The 26,213-nt window shown below is 45.4% G+C and overlaps 1 protein-coding gene across 4 annotated transcripts in view; it reads right to left on the reverse strand.

Annotated features, from left to right (window-relative positions):
• FLNA (filamin A) overlaps nt 1-26,213 on the reverse strand; it is a 155,116-nt gene that overhangs the window by 74,222 nt on the left and 54,681 nt on the right. For all 4 annotated transcript variants that reach the window (XM_056538301.1, XM_056538302.1, XM_056538303.1 and 1 more), the window contains one exon: nt 4,180-4,593. In XM_056538301.1, the coding sequence (XP_056394276.1) occupies nt 4,180-4,549 (370 nt within the window). In that variant the 5' untranslated portion in view covers nt 4,550-4,593. Of the gene's footprint in view, nt 1-4,179; nt 4,594-26,213 lie in introns of those variants that run through there.

The following is a 26,213-nucleotide window of genomic DNA, read 5'->3' on the forward strand; positions in this document are numbered from 1 at the left end:
TGCCCAGTGCACCCCTCCTCCCGTCATAGCCATCTATGCTCAGTGCGCCCTATCTCCTTTCCTAGTCATATATATGCCCAGGGCACCCCTTCCCAAGTCCTTGCCATGTATGCCCAGTGCACCCCTCCAATGCCATATATGCCCATTGCATCCCTCCACCTGTTCATATATGCCTAGGGCACCCCCTCCCCTATCCTGGCCATGTATATCCAGTGCAACTCACCCAGTCTTTGCCATCTATGCCCAGGGCACCCCTCCTCACTAAAATCATTGCCACCATTGCATTGACAACAATTGTCATCGATGTAATATGCTCTTAAAAGTGGAAGTGACGACGCACACGGACCCATTACCGTGCCGCACGTAAGACTTTATAGAGGTACCTGCATATGCCTCCGAGTATTCTGTCAGATTCCATATGAGGTTTTAAACGTATGGGGGCACCCTATAGATTTATGACTATATATGGTGCCCATTGGCATCAATATGGCTCCGTACTAGGGAGCCGTACGCCCTCTTTGCACGCGAGCCTCAAGTTCAGCAAACTCCTTGACGACAATCTCGCATACATCTCGCCTTCACACCCATGTCCACAGGCCATCATATTTGAGTGGCACCACTCACAGCCTCGCAATTAAAAAAAAACTTTCGGATTTCTCCGCGACTCCTGTCTCATCTTGTTTTACAATCACATTTCTTCGCTGTAACACTTGACGCTCCTCATATACGCCCAACCTTATAATGGGTCTGTGTGATTAATCCCGTCTATTACCAGACTACTGCGAAAAAAAAATAAAAGTACACCCTTGAGGCACCAATATCGTACGAGCTGGAAAAGACTAAGAAAGGGGATGGAAAAACCTGAAGAGCTCCTCCGAACCATGAAAGCACCAAACTGAGCGCCAACTTTATGAAGATGGTCAATGATCTGCTAAAACTCTCTCCGAAAAAGGTTGATGGCGAGAGGTTGGCAAGTGCCAGCTGGGAAAGGGTTAATTCTGAAGGCCGCATCTCCCGAACAGAGGAAAGAAAAAAAAAAGAAAAAATATAACACAATAGGTGTAAGGTTTCCGGAGCCGAAATCCTAAGGAAATACCATAGCAACCACATTCCGCAGGTCTGCAGGGATCACTGAGGGCATGACCCCGGAGCTGCCCCCGGATTGGGGCAATTTACTTACAGGGATTCCCGGAATGATAGGCATTCTTCTGCATCTGAAGACCATAAAAAAAGTGAAAGTACAGACAAGATGTGCCCCATGCATGGCACCGCCACAACAGTGTTTCCTTACCCGAGTGCCTCCAGCTGTTGCAAAACTACAACTCCCAGCATGCCCGGACAGCCTTCGGCTGTCCGGGCATGCTGGGAGTTGTAGTTTTGCAACAGCTGGAGGAACACAGATAAGGAAACACTGGTCTAAACTTATACCCTCAACTGGGCAACCAGACATCAATGGCAGCCTACATCTAGAGAGGCATATGATGCCCATGGTACAGTGTATTGTGCCTATAACCAAGGGATTCGGTGCCCAGCTCGACAGGAGGAAACGCTTAGAACAGTCCTTTTATTTCCCACCGCTACAATAAAGACTGAGAAGTGGAAAGTTTCATTCTATGAAAGACATCAGTATGTAATAGACATATGGGCTACAGCTGCATGTCCGACAGCAAGTGCCCAGAGCCCACTGGATATACAGAAAGCCCATAATGTTACCATTGTGAAAGGGGGGGACACCTGAGCCAGGGGAGGGACCTATACTTCCCAAAATGTTCTATATATATATATATATATGCACCCCCACTTGTGATCTATATGAACATATACACCGTGCACCCACTGTCAGGTCAATGCATACAGACAGTCTACCCAGTTCTTGCTTTGTATCTAGGGTACCTACCTGCCCAAATCTATCCAGTGCATCAATCCTCCAGTCCTCACGATTTATGAAGTGCACCCCTACTCCCCCCCTAACAATATACTATGTGACCCCCTTGCCATGTCCGTACAATGTTCCCTTATGCATTGACTATGTGCCCAGTGCACCCCCACCATGTCCATGCACTGCTCCCCTCATACTGAAATGGCCATTTACCTAGAGCTTCCCTCTACCTCCTCAGGTCACCTATTTAGTGTACCCCTCTGGACACACTGTACATCTAACAAGGGCACCCTACTTCAGGCCATGGACGCCCAGTGCACCCCCCTCCTTCAGACCATGTATGCTCAATGCACCCCTCCTCCTGTCCAGGCCATGTAGGCCCAGCACTGCTCTGCCCAGTTCACCCTCTGTCCTAGCCATGTATGCCCATTGCACCCCTCCTATCCTGGTCATGTATGCCCAGTGCCTCCCCTCTTCTCCTGACCAGGTAGGCCTTAGGTCCCCCTCTTATGCCCAGTGCACATCTTTATTGGCCATGTATGCCCAACACACCCCTCTTCTCCTGACCATGTATGCCCAATATCCCCTTCTTCTCTTAACCATGTATGCCTTATGTTCCCCTCTTATGCCCAGTTTACCCCTCTTCTCCTGACAATATATGCCCAGTTTACCCCTCTTCTCCTGACCATATATGCCCAGTTTACCCAGGGGACAAGTCCTGGGAAGAAAAAGTGTGGGAAGTCACCCAAGATTTGCACTCAAGGGCTGGACTCCTGATAATGGGAACAGTGTTCCTGCTGGGGAAAAGTGCAGGAACTTCGTTCCCATGCGTTCCTGCAGGATTTGAGCCCTGAGTTTACCCCTCTTCTCCTGACCCTGTATGCCCAGTGTACTTTATTGGCCATTTATGCCCAGCGCCCCCTCCTCTCCTGACCCTGTATGCCCAGCGCCCCCTCCTCTCCTGACCCGGTATGCCCAGTGCCCCCTCTTCTCCTGACCCATAGATGCCCAGTGCCCCCTCTTCTCCTGACCCATAGATGCCCAGTGCCCCCTCTTCTCCTGCCCATAGATGCCCAGTGCCCCCTCTTCTCCTGCCCATAGATGCCCAGTGCCCCCTCTTCTCCTGCCCATAGATGCCCAGTGCCCCCTCTTCTCCTGCCCATAGATGCCCAGTGCCCCCTCTTCTCCTGCCTATAGATGCCCAGTGCCCCCTCTTCTCCTGCCCATAGATGCCCAGTGTCCCCTCTTCTCCTGCCCATAGATGCCCAGTGCCCCCTCTTCTCCTGCCCATAGATGCCCAGTGCCCCCTCTTCTCCTGCCCATAGATGCCCAGTGCCCCCTCTTCTCCTGCCCATAGATGCCCAGTGCCCCCTCTTCTCCTGCCCATAGATGCCCAGTGCCCCCTCTTCTCCTGCCCATAGATGCCCAGTGCCCCCTCTTCTCCTGCCCATAGATGCCCAGCGCCCCCTCCTCTCCTGCCCATAGATGCCCAGCGCCCCCTCCTCTCCTGCCCATATATGCCCAGCGCCCCCTCCTCTCCTGCCCATATATGCCCAGTGCCCCCTCCTCTCCTGCCCATGTATGCCCAGTGCCCCCTCTTCTCCTGACCATGTATACCCAGTTTACCCCCCTTATGCCCAGTGCCCCCTCTTCTCCTGACCATGTATACCCAGTTTACCCCCCTTATGCCCAGTGCCACCTCTTCTCCTGTCCATGTATGCCCAGTTTACCCCCTTATGCCCAGTGCCCCCTCTTCTCCTGACCATGTATGCCCAGTTTACCCCCCTTATGCCCAGTGCCCTCTGTTCTCCTGACCATGTATATCCAGTTTACCCCCCTTATGCCCAGTGCCCACTCTTCTCCTGCCCATGTATACCCAGTTTACCCCCCCCCTTATGCCCAGTGCCCCCTCTTCTCCTGACCATGTATACCCAGTTTACCCCCCTTATGCCCAGTGCCCCCTCTTCTCCTGACCATGTATACCCAGTTTACCCCCCTTATGCCCAGTGCCACCTCTTCTCCTGACCATGTATGCCCAGTTTACCCCCTTATGCCCAGTGCCCCCTCTTCTCCTGACCATGTATGCCCAGTTTACCCCCCTTATGCCCAGTGCCCTCTGTTCTCCTGACCATGTATATCCAGTTTACCCCCCTTATGCCCAGTGCCCACTCTTCTCCTGCCCATGTATACCCAGTTTACCCCCCCCCCCCTTATGCCCAGTGCCCCCTCTTCTCCTGCCCATAGATGCCCAGTTTACCCCCTCTTCTCCTGACCATAGATGCCCAGTGCCCCCGTCTCACCTATAGACACCAGCTTGATGTTCTCCCGGTCCAGGAACTCCAGCGCCACGGAGACGTTCTCCAGCTGCATCTGGCGGAAGGTAGGTCTCTGGTTGTACTTGCGGTACATCTTCTTCTGGCTCAGCACCTCCAGCAGCGCTATGAGCCGCAGCCCGTCGCTCAGGTCCGCCTGCAGGTTGGCGATGCGCTTGTTGACGCACTTCAGGTGCTCGTTACACCAGCGGGTGAACGTGTTCTGCTGGATCTTCTTCCATGGCGCGTCCTCCGCCAGGTCCTTCTCTGTAGCCGGCATCTCCGCTGGATCCGCCCCGGGCGCTGCTCCTGCCGCCGCCGCTCCGCTCTGGGTGAGCCTCGGGTGGGCGCTGCTCATTTTATAGCTTCGGTCTGAGGGGGCGTAGAAATGAGGGGCGGGGCCTAGACAGAACGGAGAGACAGTCAGCAGAGCTGAGGATGCGGTGCACTCTCAGGATCACACACATGGCATGTACAGCAACAACATCCCAAAACCCACCACAACACAAGACCATCTGCTTCACTATTTACTTCTGTAGTGCTATCTGTTTCTGGGAAAGCTGGGTGATAACCTGTATGACTGCAGTTACAGGGAAAGCTGGGTGATAATATGACTGCAGTTATAGGGAAAGCTGGGTGATAATATGACTGCACTTATAGGGAAAGCTGTGTGATAATATGACTGCACTTATAGGGAAAGCTGGGTTATAATATGACTGCACTTATATGGAAAGCTGGGTGATAATATGACTACACTTATAGGGAAAGCTGTGTGATAATATGACTGCAGTTATAGGGAAAGCTGGGTGATAATATGACTGCACTTATAGGGAAAGCTGGGTTATAATATGACTTCACTTATATGGAAAGCTGGGTGATAATATGACTACACTTATTGGGAAAGCTGGGTTATAATATGACTGCACTTATATGGAAAGCTGGGTGATAATATGACTGCAGTTATAGGGAAAGCTGGGTGATAATATGACTGCACTTATAGAGAAAGCTGTGTGATAATATGACTGCACTTATAGGGAAAGCTGTGTGATAATATGACTGCACTTATAGGGAAAGCTGTGTGATAATATGACTACACTTATAGGGAAAGCTGGGTTATAATATGACTGCACTTATATGGAAAGCTGGGTGATAATATGACTGCAGTTATAGGGAAAGCTGTGTGATAATATGACTGCACTTATAGAGAAAGCTGGGTGATAATATGACTGCACTTATAGGGAAAGCTGGGTGATAATATGACTGTAGTTAGAGCTCCCAATTTTGTGTTCTCTAACCTGTGGCTCTGTAGCTCTTGGAAAACTACAACTCCCATCATGTCCTGAAAGGAAGAGTCTAGTCTCAAAAGCAGTGACACCCAACCTGTGTCTATCCAGCTCTTGCAAAACTACAACTCCCATCGTGTCCTGACTACTCAGATCATGCCCTATAAGGAAAAGTCTATTTTCTAAAGTGGTGTTCTCCAACTTTTGACTCTCCATCTCAGCCTTCGGCTGTCCGGGCATGCTGGGAGTTGTAGTTCTGCAAAAGCTGGGGACACACTGGAAAACACTGCACTATGTGAAACACAGGTTTACATTTGTCTGGTGATCCAACATGGCTGCCATTCGGTGTGATCAAAAAAAAAATTGGATCAAAAATGGACTCATGCAGTTTTTTTCTTATACCCCATTGGATGCCCACTATGGTGGATGCCCCGTAGGTCCGTGCCCTGCCTCATTGTAGTGTACGGGTACCTAGTGGGACGTTGGATGCAAATGATCAGGATTGTTGCACATATGACCATACAGCCAACCCCCAACATGCAGGGTAAGACTTTATCCTTATCGTCACCATATCCCTTTGGTTGCTAAGGGCAACTGCTCCACCATTACTTTGCAAGGTTTATTAGACCTCCTCCCAAAGTATTCATTGGCGACACGATCAAGCCAGCAACCGTGTATACGTTCACACATGAGTATTTTGCTGCAGATTTTCTGCTTCTCATTTTTCTACCCATTGACTTCTATGGGTAAGAATATCAGTAGCAGAAAATCTCCTGCAAAATATGACACATGTGAACGTACCTGAAAGGGGTATTCAGAGTTCTCCAACTCATTGTTATGAATGGGGGTGCCAACTTACTCTTGTATAACATTACTCCATTCAGGGACGTGCACAGACATTTTTGGGGGCTGGGGGTCAAGTAGAAAAAAAAAAAAGCGCACTTCTTATTATAAAAAAAATAAAATAAACTTTACATATGTTACTACAACACAATTCCTGAGATAAAAGGAATCAGTGAGGGCATCATAGGGCAGGCGCTTTAAAGGGCAGGGGCCTAAGCCCCCTTTTGAGTCTATGGGGGAGATTTATTAAAACCTGTGCAGAGGAAAAGTTGACTAGTTGCCCATAGCAACCAAATGGATCAAAACCTGTATAGAGGAAGAGTGGTGCAGTTGCCCATAGCAACCAATCAAATCGCTTCTTTCATTTTCAAAGAGGCCTGAAAAATGAAAGTAGTACAGTGATCCCTCAACTTACAATGGCCTCAACATACAATAGGTTCAACATACAAGGTTTCTTTTCTGGACCATTGTAACTTGAAACCAGACTCAACATACAATCCCATCGACAGTCCAGATCTGTGAGGCATGTCACAACTGGAGGAACTGACCAATCAGAATGGGCATTTTACTGGTAAATGACCTGTATTACTGAAGTGCCTGCACTGACTGGCTGTCTGGTAGCGCCCCCTACAGTACAGGGAGGAACTACAAGTTCTGTACTACTCCTTACCTGTGCCAGGGTTACCTGCTCCTTTGGACACCAAGTAAGGGCGGCTCCATTTGGGAAACTGTGTGTACTGTACAGGACCCTGAAGAAGCTCCTGTCCTCTACAAAAACCATTGTTCCCCAACCGGGGTGCCTCCAGCTGTTGCAAAACTACAACTCCCAGCATGCCCGGACAGCCGTTGGCTGTCCGGGCATGCTGGGAGTTGTAGTTTTGTAACAGCTGGAGGCACCCTGGTTGGGAAACACTGAAATAGACAGTGATTACAGCTCCCAGCAGATCTTTATTACTTTTATATGTAAGGATTTGCTTTATCTATATTAGTTATCTACTTATTTTTCTTTAATCTTCACTTTTTGGTATTTTCGGATGACATTTTGGTGGCTTCAGAACCAATTACCAGGTTTCCATTGAGTTATGGTCTCAACATACAATGGTTTCAACATACAATGGTCGTCCTGGAACCAATTAATATTGTAACTTGAGGGACCACTGTAATCTGATTAGTTGCTATGGGCAACTGCACCACTTTACCTCTATACAGGTTTTGATCCATCTTCCCCTAGGTGACTTCTTTCGGGACGTATGCATGATTTCAAAAGCGCAACAACCACTATCATAAGTCTGTTTAAAACAGAGGATAGGCCCCGAACGGAGTCTCCAGGGATGGTCCCCTATATTAAAAAAAAACGTATACAGTTGCAGTACGGTTTTCAAACCGGAGACAAAATCGTGGTCAACCAGGGATTTGACTCTGGTTTAAAAACCGAACTGCAACCGCATACGTTTTTTTTAACATGGACGTCAATGGGAAACGCACATGTATACGGTTCCATACGGGAAACCGTATACGGTTTTTACTTTGCACATGCGTATTTGCATCTATAAGTCCCCACCCAACACCCCTCCCATTAAAAATGGACAAAATTTTCAAAAACGTATGTTTTTTTTTTTTTTTAAATGAAAACGGACGGAACTGTATGCACTTTTAAAAACAGTATACGGTTTACTTTTTCCCATACTGTTCCATCCGTTTTTTTGCCATACGGTTTTCTTTCTTGAAAAACGCATTGCAAACAGTATGGCAAAAACGTGATGTGAACCCAGCCTAAAATGGACTCAACATAGTCACTCGTTGGCTATGTGATTTCAGCATTGCCTTATTCCTCTCTCCCCAGTAAGGACACATGCATACCCAACAAAACCGAGCGTGCATGTGTATAGGAGGAAAATCGATCAGCTAAAAAAGCGTTTGGCTGACAGTTCTTGAGGGTGTGCACTACAGCCATTATAACAGCGAGAGCGCTAGCTCTTGCTGTTATAATGGCTGTAGTGCACACCCTCAAGAACTGTCTGCCAAACGCTTTTTTAGCTGATCGATTTTCCTCTTATACACATGCACACTCGGTTCAGTTGGGTGTGCATGTGTCCTTACTGGGGAGAGAGGAATATCGATTCTATACACTTGATTAGAGTGCGCCACCTCTCCATTCGATCTCTACCACACTTGGTAGATAGGGGGTCCCACAGTGGAGCCCCCTACATACCGGCAAGAATGTGGTTATATAGAATCATTTTATCCTATACTAAACAATTGTCCACGACCATAACGAGAAGGTCCCATGTTGGATCTGTACAGAATCCTAACACATGAGGCCGGCCTAAGGCCCGGAAACCACATATGTTTTCTATCTTCCAATGGAAACAAAGTGGTGATTGAACCCTGATGCACCACACCCGTATCCACGCTGTCTGACTCGCCTTTCTGTTCTGTCATTAATATTAAAAAATGCAAATGACCGCTTACATACACAGGATTATATACTGTTTAATATATACTGTATACTATATAAACAACAAGTGGCTCCAAAGAATAAGGGTTGGGCCAGGGCCTAGAAACAGTAGATTTTTTTTTTTTTGGCTATTGAGTCTTCTGAGATCAGCGGTGCAAAAGGAGTCCGGCATCCACTAATCTCCATAAAATTAGCATGCATGCAACATGGTATAGCTAAACAAGTATAGTAAATTACCCAAAATTACAATGAACAGTGTGTGGTTTTCCGTGGTCCAAGAAAATGACCATGATGCATAATGTATGTTGGCCTAAAAATCCGTTACAGGAAAACTGGTCTGGGGTAGGTTGACATTGTTTTGGTGCTACAGTTAGTCGGATCTGTCAGCTTCCCGCTGAAAACAGGATGCCAACGTATATTGTTAAAGGGGTACTCCGGTACTAAAAAAAAAACATATCCACAGGCCGGCACGCCCTCCTCCATGTATCTCTATGGGAGAGGCGGAGATACAGCGCTCGTGTATCTCAGCCACTCCCAAAGAGAATGCATGGAGCGCATGCCGACATGCCGCTCCATGCACAGGGAGACGGGGCCCCCTTTCTGGAGATCGTGGAGGGGGTTCTCAGAGACCTCCTGCAGATAGGGGTTAGGTTTAAAAGTGGTGGAGTACCGCTTTAGTGTGGTTTTCCATGGTTAGAAAAATCACCACCCTTAGGCAAAGGCTGTTTTTTGGTATTGCAGTTTGTCTCCATTAAAAGAAATGCTGCAATGCCAGACACAGTCCACGGAGAAGAGTGGCGCTGTTTCTGGAGAAAAAGGCAGACCATTGTTTTCTAATACTGGACATGCTGCTTGAAAATGTCATTATTCCAAAGTAGCAAATAAATCTTGGAAAAGCCGGGTTTTAGCGCAAACCACAAGGACTTCTGCTTGTTAGATGCAAAGTTTACTTTATTTAAGCCAAACAACAACGCGTTTCGAGGCAGCAGTGCCTCTTCCTCAGGTAAAAGGCTTGTGCCTTAAAGGGGTATTCCAGGAAAAAAACTTTTTTTTATATACATCAACTGGCTCCCGAAAGTTAAACAGATTTGTAAATTACTTCTATTAAAAAATCTTACTCCTTCCAATAATTATCAGCTGCTGAAGTTGAGTTGTTCTTTTCTGTCTGGCAACGGTGCTCTCTGCTGACATCTCTGCTTGTCTCGGGAACTGCACAGAGTAGAAGAGGTTTGCTATGGGGATTTGCTTCTACTCAGGACAGTTCCTGAGACAGGTGTCATCAGAGAGAAGACAGAAAAGAACAACTCAACTTCAGCAGCTCATAAGTGCTGAAAGGATTAAGATTTTTTTATTGAAGTAATTCACAAATCTGTTTAACTCTCTGGAGCCAGTTGATATATATATATATATATATATATATAAAAAAAAAATGTTTTTCCTGGAATACCCCTTTAAGACCAGACATCTGTTTTGCCTGGTGCGTTATCCCTGTGATGCTGCCGTTCAGTAATCTATGGGCAATTTGCGCTAGATTTACTGAGCTAATACGGGATTTTAAGGCCAATTACAGAACATAAAACCCTACAGATAATTCCATATATGATCACTGGAGTCTACTATGGGTATAAGTATTTAATCTACAGAAGACCTGGGATCCTGGATGACTACCTGGTGCTTATCTAAAGAACATCACAGGATGTGACTAACCGGTGAGACGCAGGACGGTCGACGTCTGATCACTGAATCACTGCAGGGATAGATCTTATGGGACAGCCATCCCCTTCAGCTAGAAACACTCACTTTAGATCAGTGTTTCCCAACCAGTGTGCCTCCAGCTGTTGCAAAACTACAACTCCCAGCATGCCCCGGCAACCTCGGCATGGCCGTGGTCGATGAGCATCTAAGGCACTGGTCTCCAAACTGTGGACCTCCAGCTGTTCCAAAACTACAACTCCCAGCATGCCCCGGCAGCCAAAGGCTGATGAGCATTTATGGCCTGGTCAATGAGCATCTAAGGCAGTGGTCTCCAAACTGTGGACCTCCAGCTGTTGCAAAACTACAACTCCCAGCATGCCCCAGCAGCCAAAGGCTGATGAGCATTTATGGCCGTGGTCAATGAGCATCTAAGGCAGTGGTCTCCAAACTGTGGACCTCCAGCTGTTGCAAAACTACAACTCCCAGCATGCCCCGGCAGCCAAAGGCTGATGAGCATTTATGGCCATGGTCAATGAGCATCTAAGGCAGTGGCCTCCAAACCGTGGACCTCCAGTTGTTGCAAAACTACAACTCCCAGCATGCCCGGACAGCCGTTGGCTGTCCGGGCATGCTGGGAGTTGTAGTTTTGCAACCGCTGTAGGCACCCTGTTTAGGAAACACTGCTTTAGATATATGTCAGCAGAATTAATTGATTTTGACATGACATTGTAGGCCGGGTTCACATTTATTTTTAGTATTTTTTGCCAAATTAAGGAATGGTTCCAAAACACAGAAAAAATTTGCAAATTTGTTTCTCTTTATTTTTCTCTGTTCCAGTTCCAGTCCTGGTTTAGGCTAAACAAATACTGACCAGATGTCCGAATCCAGCAACAGATGATTTTTTATTTTTGTAAAAAAAGGGAAAAATAAAAACGCTGTGCATTTCTTGACATGCCTTTTTTTCAGGAGCCTATAGGAAAACGAATTGAAAAGAAAAAACGCCATTCTGAGCACAGACCTCAATTTGAAAAAATTTGAAAATGGTTAAAAAAAACTTGCAATGTCAAAATGCCATTGGGAAAAACACTGTGTCTATATTGCATTTTATAATTCACTTATGACTTTAAAGGGTACATTCACGATCGGGGTATGAGTGTGTTTCCCACTACAGAAAATCTGCAGACTCTATTGAGGTCAAAATAATCTGCTGCAGATTTTCCGCTTTCGGCTGTGGAACACTGCCCGTGTGAACTTACCCTAAGGGTACGTTTACATGAGCGGACCCACAGCGTATTTTACGCTGCAGATCCGCTACTGAAGGACCCCTGCATGGTGGCTGCTCCAAGCAGCAATACGTCGCTACGAGCAGACACACTGCAATGTGCGAGTTGCCGCACATGTGCGGCGTACTCGCACACATTGCGGCCGCTTCCCCCTGCTCTATGAGCTAGGCCGGGAGCTGCCGCAATGTGCGAGTATACTGCGCATGCGCAATGCGACTCGCACATCGCAGTGTGTCTGCTTGTAGAAGCGTATTGCCGCTCCGAGCAGGCACATGTAAAGCCACCATGCAGGGGTCCTTCAGCGGCGGATCTGCATCGTAAAATACGCTGTTGGTCCGCTTGCATGAACTAAGGATACATTCACATGGGCAGATTACCTGTGGTATTTGCTACCATTGACTTCAATGGGTCAGCAGAAAATCCGCAATAGAGGCAGATTTGCAGATTTTTCTTCGGACCCATTGAAGTCATCGGTAGCATAGTCCACTGCGGATTTTCCGCAGCAAATACGCTGTAGAAACTCCACAGGTAATCCGCCCGTGTGAACGTACCCTAAGGGTGCATTCCCCCATGGCGTATTTTGCTGCGTATTTGCTGCGTATTTGGTGCTGCGTATTTTCCTACCCATTGACTTCAACAGAGAAAATAAAATACGCAGCAGCAAATACGCAGCAAATACGCCGTGTGGGAATGTACCCTAAGGGTGCGTTCACACGAGCGGATTTTTTTTGCGGGTTTTCCGCTGCATATTTGAAAGTGGGCGGGCTCTTCTCGGCTGTCCGCAGCAGATTTTCCGCGGCAGAATTTACGCTGTGGAAAATCCGCCACAAGCCCCACTGAAGTCAGTAGGGACTGCGGCGGATTTTCCGCAGCGTAAATTCCACCGTGGAAAATCTGCTGCGGACAGCCGAGAAGAGCCCGCCCACTTTCAAATACGCAGCGGAAGACCCGCAAAAAAATCCGCTCATGTGAACGTACCCTTAGGCTAAGTTTTTACTTAAGAAAGAGTTAAACCCCCTAAAAAAAAAAAAAACAGAACAGCCGCACAGCGTTTATCTAGTGAAAAATAAAAACAAAAAAAAACCCCGCTATGGCCAGTAGTCAATAGGGATTTACGAAACGCCTTATGCACTTTTTTTTAACTCATTTTCTTTTTTTGTGTGCGGCTTTGGGCAATTTTCCAGAGAAAAAACGCCATGTGGGTGTAGCGTTGGCGTATTTTCTGGAATTATTTTTCCCATTTCTTTGATAAAAATCCTTGAGTCACATACAAGGGGGAAAAAAAATGCGGGGGAAAAAGGCCAAGACTTATACCCATAAAAACAGCATCTTAGGTGTGCAAAATGACAGGAAAGTGCTCTTTAGATTTGGAATTTACTCTGGGAAAAACTCCCGGTTTATCCATCAGTCATTTATCTATAGTTCATCAATCATCCAATGGAGACCGTACTGTGTCCTGGCTTCCTCCAGGCTGGTATGTGTCGGCTTTATTCACTACTGTATAGGAAAGTTTCTATACACAGGAAAACATATACTGCACTGTATATATATATATATATATATATATATATATATATATTTATATATATATAGATATATATAGATATATATATATATATATATATATATATATATAGATATATATATAGATATATATATACATATTTTTTTTACAGCTGGCGCCAATGGGTGACGTTATACCACTGCATGCCTGCGCACTGGCACATGTTGGCCTCTTCCGATGTATTTAGCAATAACCCTTGGTATCATTTCCTAAATTCTGGGTTTTACATAGGGATTGCTTCATAGCACATCTACTTCATTGGTGGACACACGGACTATGATCTGAATGCAAATCACAGAGTTTTAGAGAAGAAAAATCTGAATGGAGATCCTATATACAGTGGTCCCTCAAGTTACAATATTAATTGGTTCCAGGACGACCATTGTATGTTGGAACCATCGTATGTTGAGACCATAACTCTATGAAAACCTGCTAATTGGTTCTGAAGGCACCAAAATGTCATCCAAAAAATAGGAAAAAGGGAGAATTAAACAAAAATAAGTAGATAACTAATACAGATAAAGCAAATCCTTCAATATAACAGTAAGAAAGATCTGCTGGAAGCTGTAAATCACTGTCTATGTCAGTGTTTCCCAACCAGGGTGCCTCCAGCTGTTGCAAAACTACAACGCCCAGCATGTCCGGACAGCCTTCGGCTGTCCGGGCATGCTGGGAGTTGTAGTTTTGCAACAGCTGGAGGCACCCTCTTTTGGAAACACTGGTCTATGTAGAGGACAGAAGCTTCTTCAGGGTCCTGTACAGTACACAGTGTCCTAAAAAAAGGAAAATGGAGCCGCATTCATCTGATGCCCAAAGGAGCAGCTAACCCTGCTGATTGGTCGGTTCTTCCAGCCATTGACACGTTTCGCAGATTACATCGTATTGTATGTTGAGTCTGGTTACAATGGTTACAATGTCCAGAAAAGACCAATGTATGTTGAAAATATTGTATGTTGAGGCCATTGTAAGTTGAGGGATCACTGTAAATCCTAATAGCCATATTGCCTTATGCTTATTTGTCCTGTGCTTTGGAGTGGGCATCGATTTATGCACTATCTAACGTGCCCACAATGGTGGCAAACAAGCGATTCAGCATGAACCCTATGTTACTACAGTATTAGGACATGGTCACACGGCGGAATTTTTCCAACAAAAATTTCCGCCCTACATTTGTCATGCAAAGAGTGCCACAGTGCTCCGACTACAGTGCTCTCTGCTGCCACCCCTGTCCATGTCAGGAACTGTCCAAAGCAGCAGAGGATTGCTATGGGGATTTGCTCATGCTCTGGACAGTCCCTGACATGGCCAGGGGTGGCAGCAGAGAGCAGACGAGAGAGAGCATACAGCAGCTGATAAGTACTGAAAGGGTTAAGATTTGTATATAGAAATAATTTAGAAATCTGTGTAACTTTCTGGTAGCCATTGATTTGAAATTTTTTTTTGCCACTGGAGTACCCCTTTACCTACCTCTAAGGAAAGGTTTTCCAACCAGTGTGCCTCCAGCTATTGCAAAACTACAACTCCCAGGATGCCCAGATAGAAGAAGGCTGCTATAAGGGCCCATCCCATCTTTGCATTAACTCTCTGAGCTGAATATCCTGCAGTGATCCAGGCTGCTAATCCCTATTGCTGCATCTATGTTTACAGGGAATGTTTTGATAGAATTGGGCTGTGTATCAAGGGCGTGTGTGAACGCTGCTCTCTCCCGGACTACGTGTGCTCACGGATGAGTCTGTCCACTCAAAAAATATAGGATATGTTGAGCCGCAATGTACAAAAAAACACCAGCATAACCAGTGTGAGGGAGTGATTCCAGAACATTACATTAAAGGGGTACCTACTCCAGTGGAAAACTTTTTTTTAATCAACTGGTGCCAGAAAGTTAAACAGATTTGTAAATTACTTCTATTAAAAAATCTTAACCCTTTCAGTACTTATTAGCTGCTGAATACTACAGAGGAAATTCTTTTCTTTTGGAACACAGAGCTGCTGACCTCTGCTGTCCATTTTAAGAACTGTCCAGAGTAGGAGAAAATCCCATAGAAAATATATGCTGCTCTGGACAGTTCCTTAAATGGGCAGAGGTGTCAGCAGAGAGCACTGTGCTCGTGATGTCAGCAGAGAGCACTGTGTTCCTAAAAGAAAATAATTTCTTCTGTAGTATTCAGAAGCTAATAAGTACTGGAAGGATTAAGATTTTTTTTATAGAAGTAATTTACAAATCTGTTTAACTTTCTGGCACCAGTTGATAAAAAAAAAAGTTTTCCACCGGAGTACCCCTTTAAGGCTGGGTTTATACTGTGGAATCTCTGGGCAGAGATCGAGCCGGCGGCACTAGGACCACACAGACTGCATTGCCATCCCCATAGATGTCAATGCATTTCTGAGCAGATCTCCCAAAAGCATTGCAGTCTATGGGGACTGCAATGCAGTCCGCGTGGTCCTAGTGCCGGCAGCTCAATCTCCGGCAGAAATTCTGTCCAGAAATTCCACAGTGTGAACAAATCCTAAGGGTCTAATAAAACGGCAGAATTTCCGCTTGCGGAATTCCGCTTCAAATTAAAGGCCATAGACTACTATGGGATTCCGCACTCCCATTCACACTTCTGAATTTCCGCTTGCGTGAATGGGAGTAGTGAATCCCATAGAAGTCTATGGGCTTTACCTTGAGGCGGAAATTCTGTTGTGTGAATAGACCCTAAGGCCGGGTTCACACTGCAGAATTTCTGCCGGAGATCGAGCCGGCGGCACTAGGACCGAGCAGACTGCAATGCTGCCCCCATAGACTGCAATGCATTTCTGGGTGGATCTTTTGGGAGATCTGCTCAGAAATGCTTTGCCATCTATGGGGACGGCAATGTAGTCCGCGTGGTCCTAGTGCTGCCGGCTTGATCTCTGCTCGAAATTCTGCCCAGAAATTCCACAGTGTGAACCTAGCCTAAGGAGTAGCTTTTTGCCGGAGGTATTATCATAGGTCAGCTTTTTCCAGCCAAAGGCTGTCCGGCATGCTGGGAGTTGTAGTTTGGCAACAGCTGGAGGCACACTGTTTGAGAAACACTGTCATAGGTAGATGAACATATGTTGCAATGTGTAAGTACAAGTCTCATAGTGCCCGAGGCCTCCTCTCCGGCCCCGACCTCTTGTATGATCACAGTAGTCTAAGCTATTTTGTCCTGAGGAAGCCCCTGTTCCCAGTGATGGGGGGATGAGTCATGTGACTGGGAATGCTGAGCGCAGCCGGCTGACCGCAGGGCTTACTAATGTCTTACAGGAGGTCGGAATTTGTTTCAGCACAAAAATTTTCTTAAAATGGAAGTAGTTGAGGGATTTAGTTACACATGCCTGTGCTTTGTTCTGATGCTAGTATGTCAGCGGGTACATACTATTCCCTCACGCTGCCAGCGCACATACTAAGCATTTCTGACGAAATTAAGATTGTACCTCAGGCGGTGAAATGGTTAGCAAAGAGTCACGAAGGGGCAGATTTATCCGTGTGTTCTATAAGGCTAGGATTCCACTGAGGTTTTTTTTCCCACCAGAAAAAACGCCAGTAACAACAGCCACGGCTTTTTCCTTGCGTTTTGGCATTTTTTCTGACGTTTTTTCTGGCGCGTGGAAACAGCCAAATTTGTCCCCTGTGGCAGTTTTTTCACTGTCTTCTGGTACCACTCCGGGGTCGGATGCTGAGCGCCCGCTCCACAGAATGTAAGTAGATGAGGAGTGATGTATAGCATCACTACTCACCTCCCCCGACCGTATAGAATACAGGGGTGCATAGTGTACCCGTGTATACTATACAGGAGCAGGGAATCCCGTCACCAGACTGACAGGACTCCCTGCTCCAATAGCCCCTGTGGGTGGTATACAGAATATACAGCTATATATAGATAGCTGTACATAGTGTATACAGAAGACGAGGTCCACTTACCTCCCTCGCTCCCTATCGGGTCTATGTAGCTCCACCCCCTAATGATGAAGTCATTAGGGGGCAGAGCTACAGACAGGAGGCAGAGTGGTAAGTCTGAGGCTCTGTTCACATAGTATGTTTGGTATAATGTGAACAGACCCTTCTGCCAGTGTCTTCCCAGACAGGGAGATTCCAGCAGTTGCTAAACTACAACTCCCAGAATACCCAGACAACAATTGTAGGCTCTCTGCTTGGGAAGACGTTGCATTATGGGCGCTCTCCCCAGCGGAGAGCGCCAAAAATGTCCTAACCCATTTTTTGTGTTTCTTTTATTGTCTCGTTTCAGATCCGTGTATACAGAGGAGGATTATGGAGGATTCGGAGGACTACTGCGGATGAACTGGATTTTTTTTCCTTTTAATAAAATGGTGAATGAGGGCTGTGGGGGAGTGTTTTTTTAAATAAAATAATATTTTCAATGTATTTTTTTTTTAATTCAAATTTCAGGCTTAGTAGTGGAAGCCGGTCTTATTGGCGGAATCCATTACTAAGCCGGGGCTTAGCGTTAGCCCCAAAAACAGCTAGCGCTAACCCCCAATTATTACCCCTGTACCCACCGCTATAGGGGTGCCGAGAAGAGCCGGTATCAACAGGCCCGGAGCGTCAAAAATTACGCTCCTGGGCTTAGACGGTAACAGGCTGGCGTTATTTAGGCTGGGGAGGGCCAGTAACAATGGTCCTCGCCCACCCTGGTAATGTCAGGCTGTTGCTGCTTGGTTGGTATTGTGCTGAGAAAAAAAAATACAGGGAAGGATTACAAGGATTAAAAAAAACGCCAATATAAATAACGCCAAGTGTGATCTTGGCATTTTGCAGTTCACTATTGACTTGCAGCTAACATCAGGTCGAGGCAAAATGGGCTTTTTTGCATGAAAAACCTCAGTGGAATTCTAGCCTCACTGGAATAAAAGTTTCCTAAGGTGAAGAAAAAAACGCTGCGTCCAGATGTCACATATTTAATGAGATCTCTTAAATTCTGATCCACATTTTTTTTTTTTTATGGATATTTTCCATAGAAAAACCACAGATGTATAAAAAAACAAAACATGAAAAACGTGAGACAACCTTTTAAGGTCAGCATATTACAGGAGCATTCTGACACAACTGTTTTGTTTTGTTTTTGCATTTTTGGTACAGATTAAAAAATTTGTACGTTTTAGCATTTTTTTTTATATTAGTGGTTCTTTACATTTTTGCATCTACTGGCCAGAAGTCAAAGCATCATGGCAGCAAGTTTTGGTATTATATATTTCATTTAGTGTTTCTGTCACAGGTATCTGCTGAAAACAGTATGCCAACGTATACTGTGGCGGAGGGCAGCGGATTCTATTCATTTCACTAATTTAATTTGGGCTGTATATGCTTTTTTTTTGCCGGGCCTTAAAGGGGTACTCCTGTGAAAAACTTTTTTTTTTAAATCAACTGGTGCCAGAAAGTTAAACAGATTTGTAAATCACTTCTATTAAAAAAAACTTAATCCTTCCAGTACATTTTAAAGGCTGTATACTAAAGAGAAAACCAAAAAAGAAATGCATTTCCTCTGATGTCATGACCACAGTGCTCTCTGCTGACCTCTGCTGTCCATTTTAGGAACTGTCCAGAGCAGGAGAAAATCCCCATAGCAAACATATGCTGCTCTGGACAGTTCCTAAAATGGACAGCAGAGGTCAGCAGAGAGCACTGTGGTTATGACATCAGAGGAAATGCATTTCTTTTTTGGATTTCTCTTTAGTATACAGCCCCTAAAAAGTACTGGAAGGATTAAGATTTTTTAATAGAAGTGATTTACAAATCTGTTTAACTTTCTGGCACCAGTTGGTTTAAAAAAAAAAAAAAAAAGTTTTCCACGGAAGTCCCCATCGTGATTTTGCTGCATTGTCCAGTCTGGTAAAAATAGCATATATGACCCAAACAGACACTGTTTGGGCTTTTAAAATAATTGGACACCCCTGCTCTCTGCCGCAGTATACTTCGGCATCCTGTTCTTGGTGGGATGGTGAGTATACGGATGCAGAGGACGCAGTGTGAATCTAGCCCAAGGCCATGTTCAAAAGGCGGAATTTCCGCGCGGAATTCCACCGGAAATTTCGCCAAAATTTACTGGCCATATACATCAGTTTGATTCTACCATCCCATTCGCAAGAGGAATTTCCGTGGTGGCAATTCTGCCACGGAAATTCTGCATTGCGCAAAATAAAATAAAGACCAGTCTTTTGCAGAATTCCGCAGAGCGATGCCATTCATGTAGAGCTGGCGCTTAGCTCATAGCGCAATTTGTGCCTTGTTACCTCTATGGATCTACAATAACTGTATTTTATTGTGATCAATCCTGTAATTAAGTGTACAAGAGCTCAGGACACAGTGATAGTTCTCATATATCCTGCAGTGGGATGACCTTAGATTACCTATCAGTATTGTATACTCGGGGCCTGCAGCGTATGTTGTGCTCTGCAAAGGTTACAATAGAGGAATTAACATTGAAAAGCACTAGACAGGAGGGTCCGGTGACAACATGACGACAGATTTCACAGGATTATAATTAACCACCGGGACTCCTGCCTACTTTTAGTTCATAAGTCTACAGGAAAGTGGAGTTTCCCTTTAACCTTGAACCTAATTTCTAATTCTGGTCAGTCCTTTATTAGTTATTACTGACGAGCAGGCAAATGGTGTTGCCCGTCTTCCCTACCTAAACCTTGTTAGGAAAAGGTAACACGTGCCTTAAAGGTGTAGTCCAGTGGGGAAAAACTTATCCCCTATCCTAAGCATAGGGGATAATTTTCAGATCGCGGGGGGACCGACCGCTGGGGCCCCCTGCGATCTCCTGTACGTGGCCCCGACAGCCCGCGGGAAGGTGGTGTGTTGACCTCCGCACGAAGCGGCGGCTGACATGCCCCCTCAATACAACTCTATAGCAGAGCCGTAGCGCAATCTCCGGTTCTGCCATAGAGTTGTATTGAGTGGGCGTGTCGGCCGCTGCTTCGTGCGGGGGTCGACAACCGCTATCTCACCGGCGAACTGGGGCCCCGTACTAAAAGACCCCCCGCGATCTGAAACTTATCCCCTATCCTTAGGATAGGGATATGTTTTTCACCACTGGACTACCCCTTTAATTTGCTGCATATTTTCTGCAGCTGATTTTGCTACCCATTGACTTTAATGGGTAGAAAAATATGCAGCAGCCAATACACAGCAAAATACGCCCATAGTACGGCACGTGTGACCCTACCCTAAAGCAAGTACGAAAACAGTACACAACTAATACCTCTCACAGTCTGGTAACAATGTATCCAGTTCAGACAACCCTCTGCAAACTATACAGCCTGCATTGCAGTCTGTGAGGCTATGTTCACATAGCAGTATTTCCGCGACGGAAACACCTGGTGTAGAAATTGAAGTGCCGGTGTCCGCAGAAAGAATAGACATCTCCATTCTTTCTGCGAACTCCACATGGAATGCATTGCCGTCTATGAGCAGGCGCATTCCCGAGCGGTCCTAGCACCATGCCGGCGCTCTGCATTCAGGGGAGTGTCTCTACAAACATTCCACCGTGTAAACATATCATGACTCTCCAGCCCAGTGTTTCCCAACCAGTGTGCATCCAGCTGTTGCCAATGGCTGTCCGGGCATGCTGGGAGATGCAGTTTTGCAACAGCTGGAGGCACACTGGTTGGGAAACACTGCTATAACTAGTAACCCTTGGCTGGCATTAATGGGACACTATGTAGCGAGTGTATGTGTAAAGCTGGTTGTATGTGGGCACAGGTGTGATGGCAATCTATAGGCATCGCACTAGTATGTAAGGTTTTGTAAACCTTGTTAAAAAAAAAAAAAAAAAAAAGAGTTGTTGCAGCTTATTTGAATGATATGGTGCAAAACAGCTTATACCAAAATTTATATATATATATATATATATATATATATATATATATATATATATACAGTGATCCCTCAACTTACAATGGCCTCAACATACAATAGTTTCAACATACATTGGTCTTTTCTGGACCATTGTAACTTGAAACCAGACTCAACATACAATGCTATGGAATCTGCGAAACGTGTCAATGGCTGGAAGAACCGACCAATCAGAATGGACATTTCACTGGTAAAACCCCTGTATTCCTAAGTGCACTGACTAGTGTGTGGTAGCGCCCCCTACAGTACAGGGAGGTATTACATGTTCTGTACTCTTTACCTGAATTACTGAAGTGTATGCACTGACTGGTGTCTGGTAGCGCCCCCTACAGTACAGGAAGGTATTACATGTTCTGTACTACTGAAGTGTATGCAGTGAATGGTGTCTGGTAGCGCCCCCTACAGTACAGGGAGGTATTACATGTTCTGTACTCTTTACCTGTATTACTGAAGTGCATGCACTGACTGGTGTCTGTTAGCGCCCCCTACAGTACAGGGAGGTATTACATGTTCTGTACTCTTTACCTGTATTACTGAAGTGCATGCACTGACTGGTGTCTGGTAGCGCCCCCTACAGTACAGGGAGGTATTACATGTTCTGTAAGGTACAAGCAAGTCGAACCGGCTCTACCCCAGGCTTCAGCGCACGGACAGGACCAGGACTGGATCCAGAGAAATGCAAAAGAAGAAGAATGTCCAGCGCACACACGTGTAAAACTGAGCTGCTTTATTGCATAGTTGCCATGGGAAACATCGGACACTCAGGTAACGTGACGCGTTTCGGCCAGCAAGGCCTTAGTCATACACTAAGGCCTTGCTGGCCGAAACGCGTCACGTTACCTGAGTGTCCGATGTTTCCCATGGCAACTATGCAATAAAGCAGCTCAGTTTTACACGTGTGTGCGCTGGACATTCTTCTTCTTTTACATGTTCTGTACTGGGAGTTGTAGTTTTGCAACAGCTGGAGGCACCCTGGTTGTGAAACACTGAAATAGACAGTAATTTACAGCTCCCTGCAGATCTTTATTACTTTTATATATAAGAACTTGCTTTATCTATATTAGTTATCTACTTATTTTTCTTTAGTCCTCACTTTTTCCTATTTTTGGATGACATTTTGGTGGCTTCAGAACCAATTACCAGGTTTCCATTGAGTCAACATACAATGGTTTCAACATACAATGGTCATCCCAGAACCAATTAATATTGTAACTTGAGGGACCACTGTATATAGGATCTCCATTATATACATATATATATTTATACACATATATATATTTTTATTAATTATATATATGATAGTGCTACCGATCAGACTTAACCACTGCGAGCTATTATGTTCCGTTATCTGTGCTGCGGTTTACAGGGAAGCTATGCTGGGTAAAGTGTTATGGCTGCTGGTTCATACAGCACTGGCACACCCGTCCTCCCTTCTTCCGTTACACCCACCTCTTGCTTCCCCATGTTCCGCTATCTATGCAACTATGACTCCTGCAAAGACGTGTGCAGTACCCCCACCCTGTTTTTACTCTCACTGTCACATTGACTGACATCACAGTTTTTAGCAGTGACTCACACACACACACAATACAACCAAGAGAAGCCTACTGCAAATACAGCTGCGCTATTCTGTCCTTACGATGAAATACATGAAACATGGCATGTTCTTCATTCAACACGTCCTAATAATATTGTTCTAGTTGGAACCCTCAATAAGAATGAATATTGACATCACCAGGAGCCGCCTGCAGACAGATTTACATCTTTAAAGGGGTACTCCGGTGAAAAACTTTTTTTTTTTTTTTTTTTTTTAAATCAACTGGTGCCAGAAAGTTAAAGAGATTTGTAAATTACTTCTATTAAAAAAATCTTAATCCTTCCTGTACTTATTAGCTGCCGAATACTACAGCGGAAATTCTTTTCTTTTTGAAACACAGAGCTCTCTGCTGACATCACGAGCACAGTGCTCTCTGCTGACCTCTCTGTCCATTTTAGGAACTGTCCAGAACAGCATATGTTTGCTATGGGGATTTCCTTTTACCCTGGACAGTTCCTAAAAATGGACAGAGGTGTCAGCAGAGAGCACTGTGCTCGTGATTCAGCAGAGAGCTCTGTGTTTCAAGAATTTGTATTCAGCAGCTAATAAGTACAGGAAGGATTAAGATTTTTTAATAGAAGTAATTTACAAATCTGTTTATCTTTCTGGCACCAGTTGATTTATAAAAAAAAAAGTTTTTCACCGGAGTACCCCTTTAACCCCTGTTATTTTTATCGCCATTTATCTGGAAGGAAGGCCTCGTTCACACAGCAGAATCCGGTGAAAAAATTCCACTCGAAAATTCTGTTGCAGAAGAGTCCTATTGTTTTCAATGGGATTCTGCTGCAACGCGCACACAGCGGAAACATCTGCCGTGGAAATTCCCATTCTGACCTTCTCAGAAAGAATAGACATTCTTTCTGCGAAATCTGCTTGGAAATGCGCTGCTGTCTATGGAGGCGGCACATTTCCGAGCAATCCTAGTGGCGGCAATTTTACGGCAAGACACCCGCAAAAAATCGCTAGGTAAAGGTAGCCCTAAAGGTGTTGTCCACTTTGGACTATCACTTATGTGTGAGTTGGTCTCCAGGGGTATCCCTAATTTTGGAACTGTCATCTATGGGAAGATCAGCCTCATTGTTTTTCTACTGTACGATAGTGCGGATTATTGTTTTATTTTATATATATACTTTGGGGACAAAAACCTGTTGTGTTAATGATATTTCCCAAATGCTCCTAAGCAAAAGACAAAAGAGATCATATAAAGATTTAAAACTGTGTTTCCCAACCAGGGTGCCTCCAGCTGTTGAAAAACTACAACTCCCAAGATTTCTCCTATATTTCTACTAGACCCAAGATTTCTGTGGCAGATTTTCACTTCCTCGTTTATTATGCATTCTTGGTGAAGACTGCCTTCGGCTGTCCAGACATGCTGGGAATTGTAGTTTTGCAATAGCTGTAGGCTCACTGGTTGGGAAACACTGATCTAAGAGCATAACAGACCCAACTAAAATAAACATACACTGCTCAAAAAAATAAAGGGAACACTTAAACAACACAATGTAACTCCAAGTCAATGACACTTCTGTGAAATCACACTGTCCACTCAGGAAGCAACACTGATTGACAATCAATTTCACATGGAACAGACAACAGGTGGAAATTATAGGCAATTAGCAAGACACCCCTCAATAAAGGAGTGGTTCTGCATTTGGTGACCCCAGACCACTTCTCAGTTATATGCTTCCTGGCTGATGTATTGGTCACTTTTGAATGGTGGCGGTGCTTTCACTCTAGTGGTAGCATGAGACAGAGTCTACAACCTACACAAGTGGCTCAGGTAGTGCAGCTCATCCAGGATGACACATCAATGCGAGCTGTGGCAAGAAGGTTTGCTGTGTTTGTCAGCGTAGTGTCCAGAGCATGGAGGTGCTACCAGGAGACGGGCCAGTACATCAGGAGACGTGGAGGAGGCCGTAGGAGGGCAATAATGCAGCAGCAGGACCGCTACCTCTGCCTTTGTGCAAGGAGGAGCAGGAGGAGCACTGCCAGTGACCTGCAAAATGACCTCCAGCAGGCCACAAATGTGCATGTATCCACTCAAACGGTCAGAAACAGACTCCATGAGGGTGGTATGAGGGCCCAACGTCCACAGGTGGGGGTTGAGCTTACAGCCCAAAACAGTGCAGGATGTTTGGCATTTGCCAGAGAACACCAAGATTGGCAAATTTGCCACTGGCGCCCTGTGCTCTTCACAGATGAAGCAGGTTTACACTGAGTACATGTGACAGAGTCTGGAGTCGCCATGGAGAACGTTCTGCTGCCTGCAACATCCTCCAGCATGACCAGTTTGGCGGTGGGTCAGTAATGGTGTAGGGTGGCATTTCTTTAGGGGGCCGCACAGCCCTCCATGTGTTTGTCAGAGGTAGCCTGACTGCCATTAGATACCGAAATGAGATCCTCAGACCCCTTGTGAGACCATATGCTGGTGCGGTTGGCCCTGGGTTCCTCCTAATACAAGACAATGTTAGACCTCATGTGGCTGGAGTGTGTCAGCAGTTCCTGCAAGAGGAAGGCATTGATGCTATGGACTGGCCCGCCCGTTCTCCAGACCTGAATCCGATTGAGCACATCTGGGACGTCTCGCTCCATCCACCACAGACTGTCCAGGAGTTGGCGGATGCTTTAGTCCAGGTCTGGGAGGACATCCCTCAGGAGACCATCCTCCACCTCATCAGGAGCATGCCCAGGCATTGTAGGGAGGTCATACGGGCACGTGGAGGCCACACACACTACTGAGCCTCATTGTGACTTGTTTTAAGGACATTACATAAAGTTGGATCAGCCTGTAGTGCGGTTTTCCACTGTGATTTTGAGTGTGACTCCATATCCAGACCTCCAGGGGTTGATACATTTGATTTACATTGATAATTTGTGATTTTGTTGTCAGCACATTGAAATATGTAAAGACAAAAGTATTTCATACGATTAGTTCCTTCATTCAGATCTAGGATGTGTTATCTTAGTGTTCCCTTTATTTTTTTGAGCAGTGTATTATCAATAGATAGAACAGGTTTGGGGACTATAGAACCTCATCCTTCCATCCTTCCATCAAGATACTGCATGCTTTAATATGACCCATATACAGACAGTCTAATAAGATGCAAAGAAAATAAGGCCTTATAATGAAAAACAATGCTAATGTATTTTATGTTTTTCCAATGTAGGAGGCAGGTTATTATAGTCATGAAGCCACATCAAAGCTAGAAAAGAGTCTGTCATAGAAGAACAGCTCCACTTTATACGTAAATTCCATTTTATGTAATTCTAATTTGAGACGTGTTCCTTGGTCCAGATAAACAAGATCCCTGGATCTATTGCTAGTAGTTATGTAAGTGGTTTGCTTCTTATATTAGCACTGTAAAGTCTTAGGCTGGGATACAGTGCACAAGGACTTATATACACCCTGTTCCA

The sequence above is a fragment of the Hyla sarda genome, chromosome 9 (genome assembly GCF_029499605.1).
Source record: "Hyla sarda isolate aHylSar1 chromosome 9, aHylSar1.hap1, whole genome shotgun sequence".
In the NCBI taxonomy this organism is placed as follows: Eukaryota; Metazoa; Chordata; class Amphibia; order Anura; family Hylidae; genus Hyla; species Hyla sarda.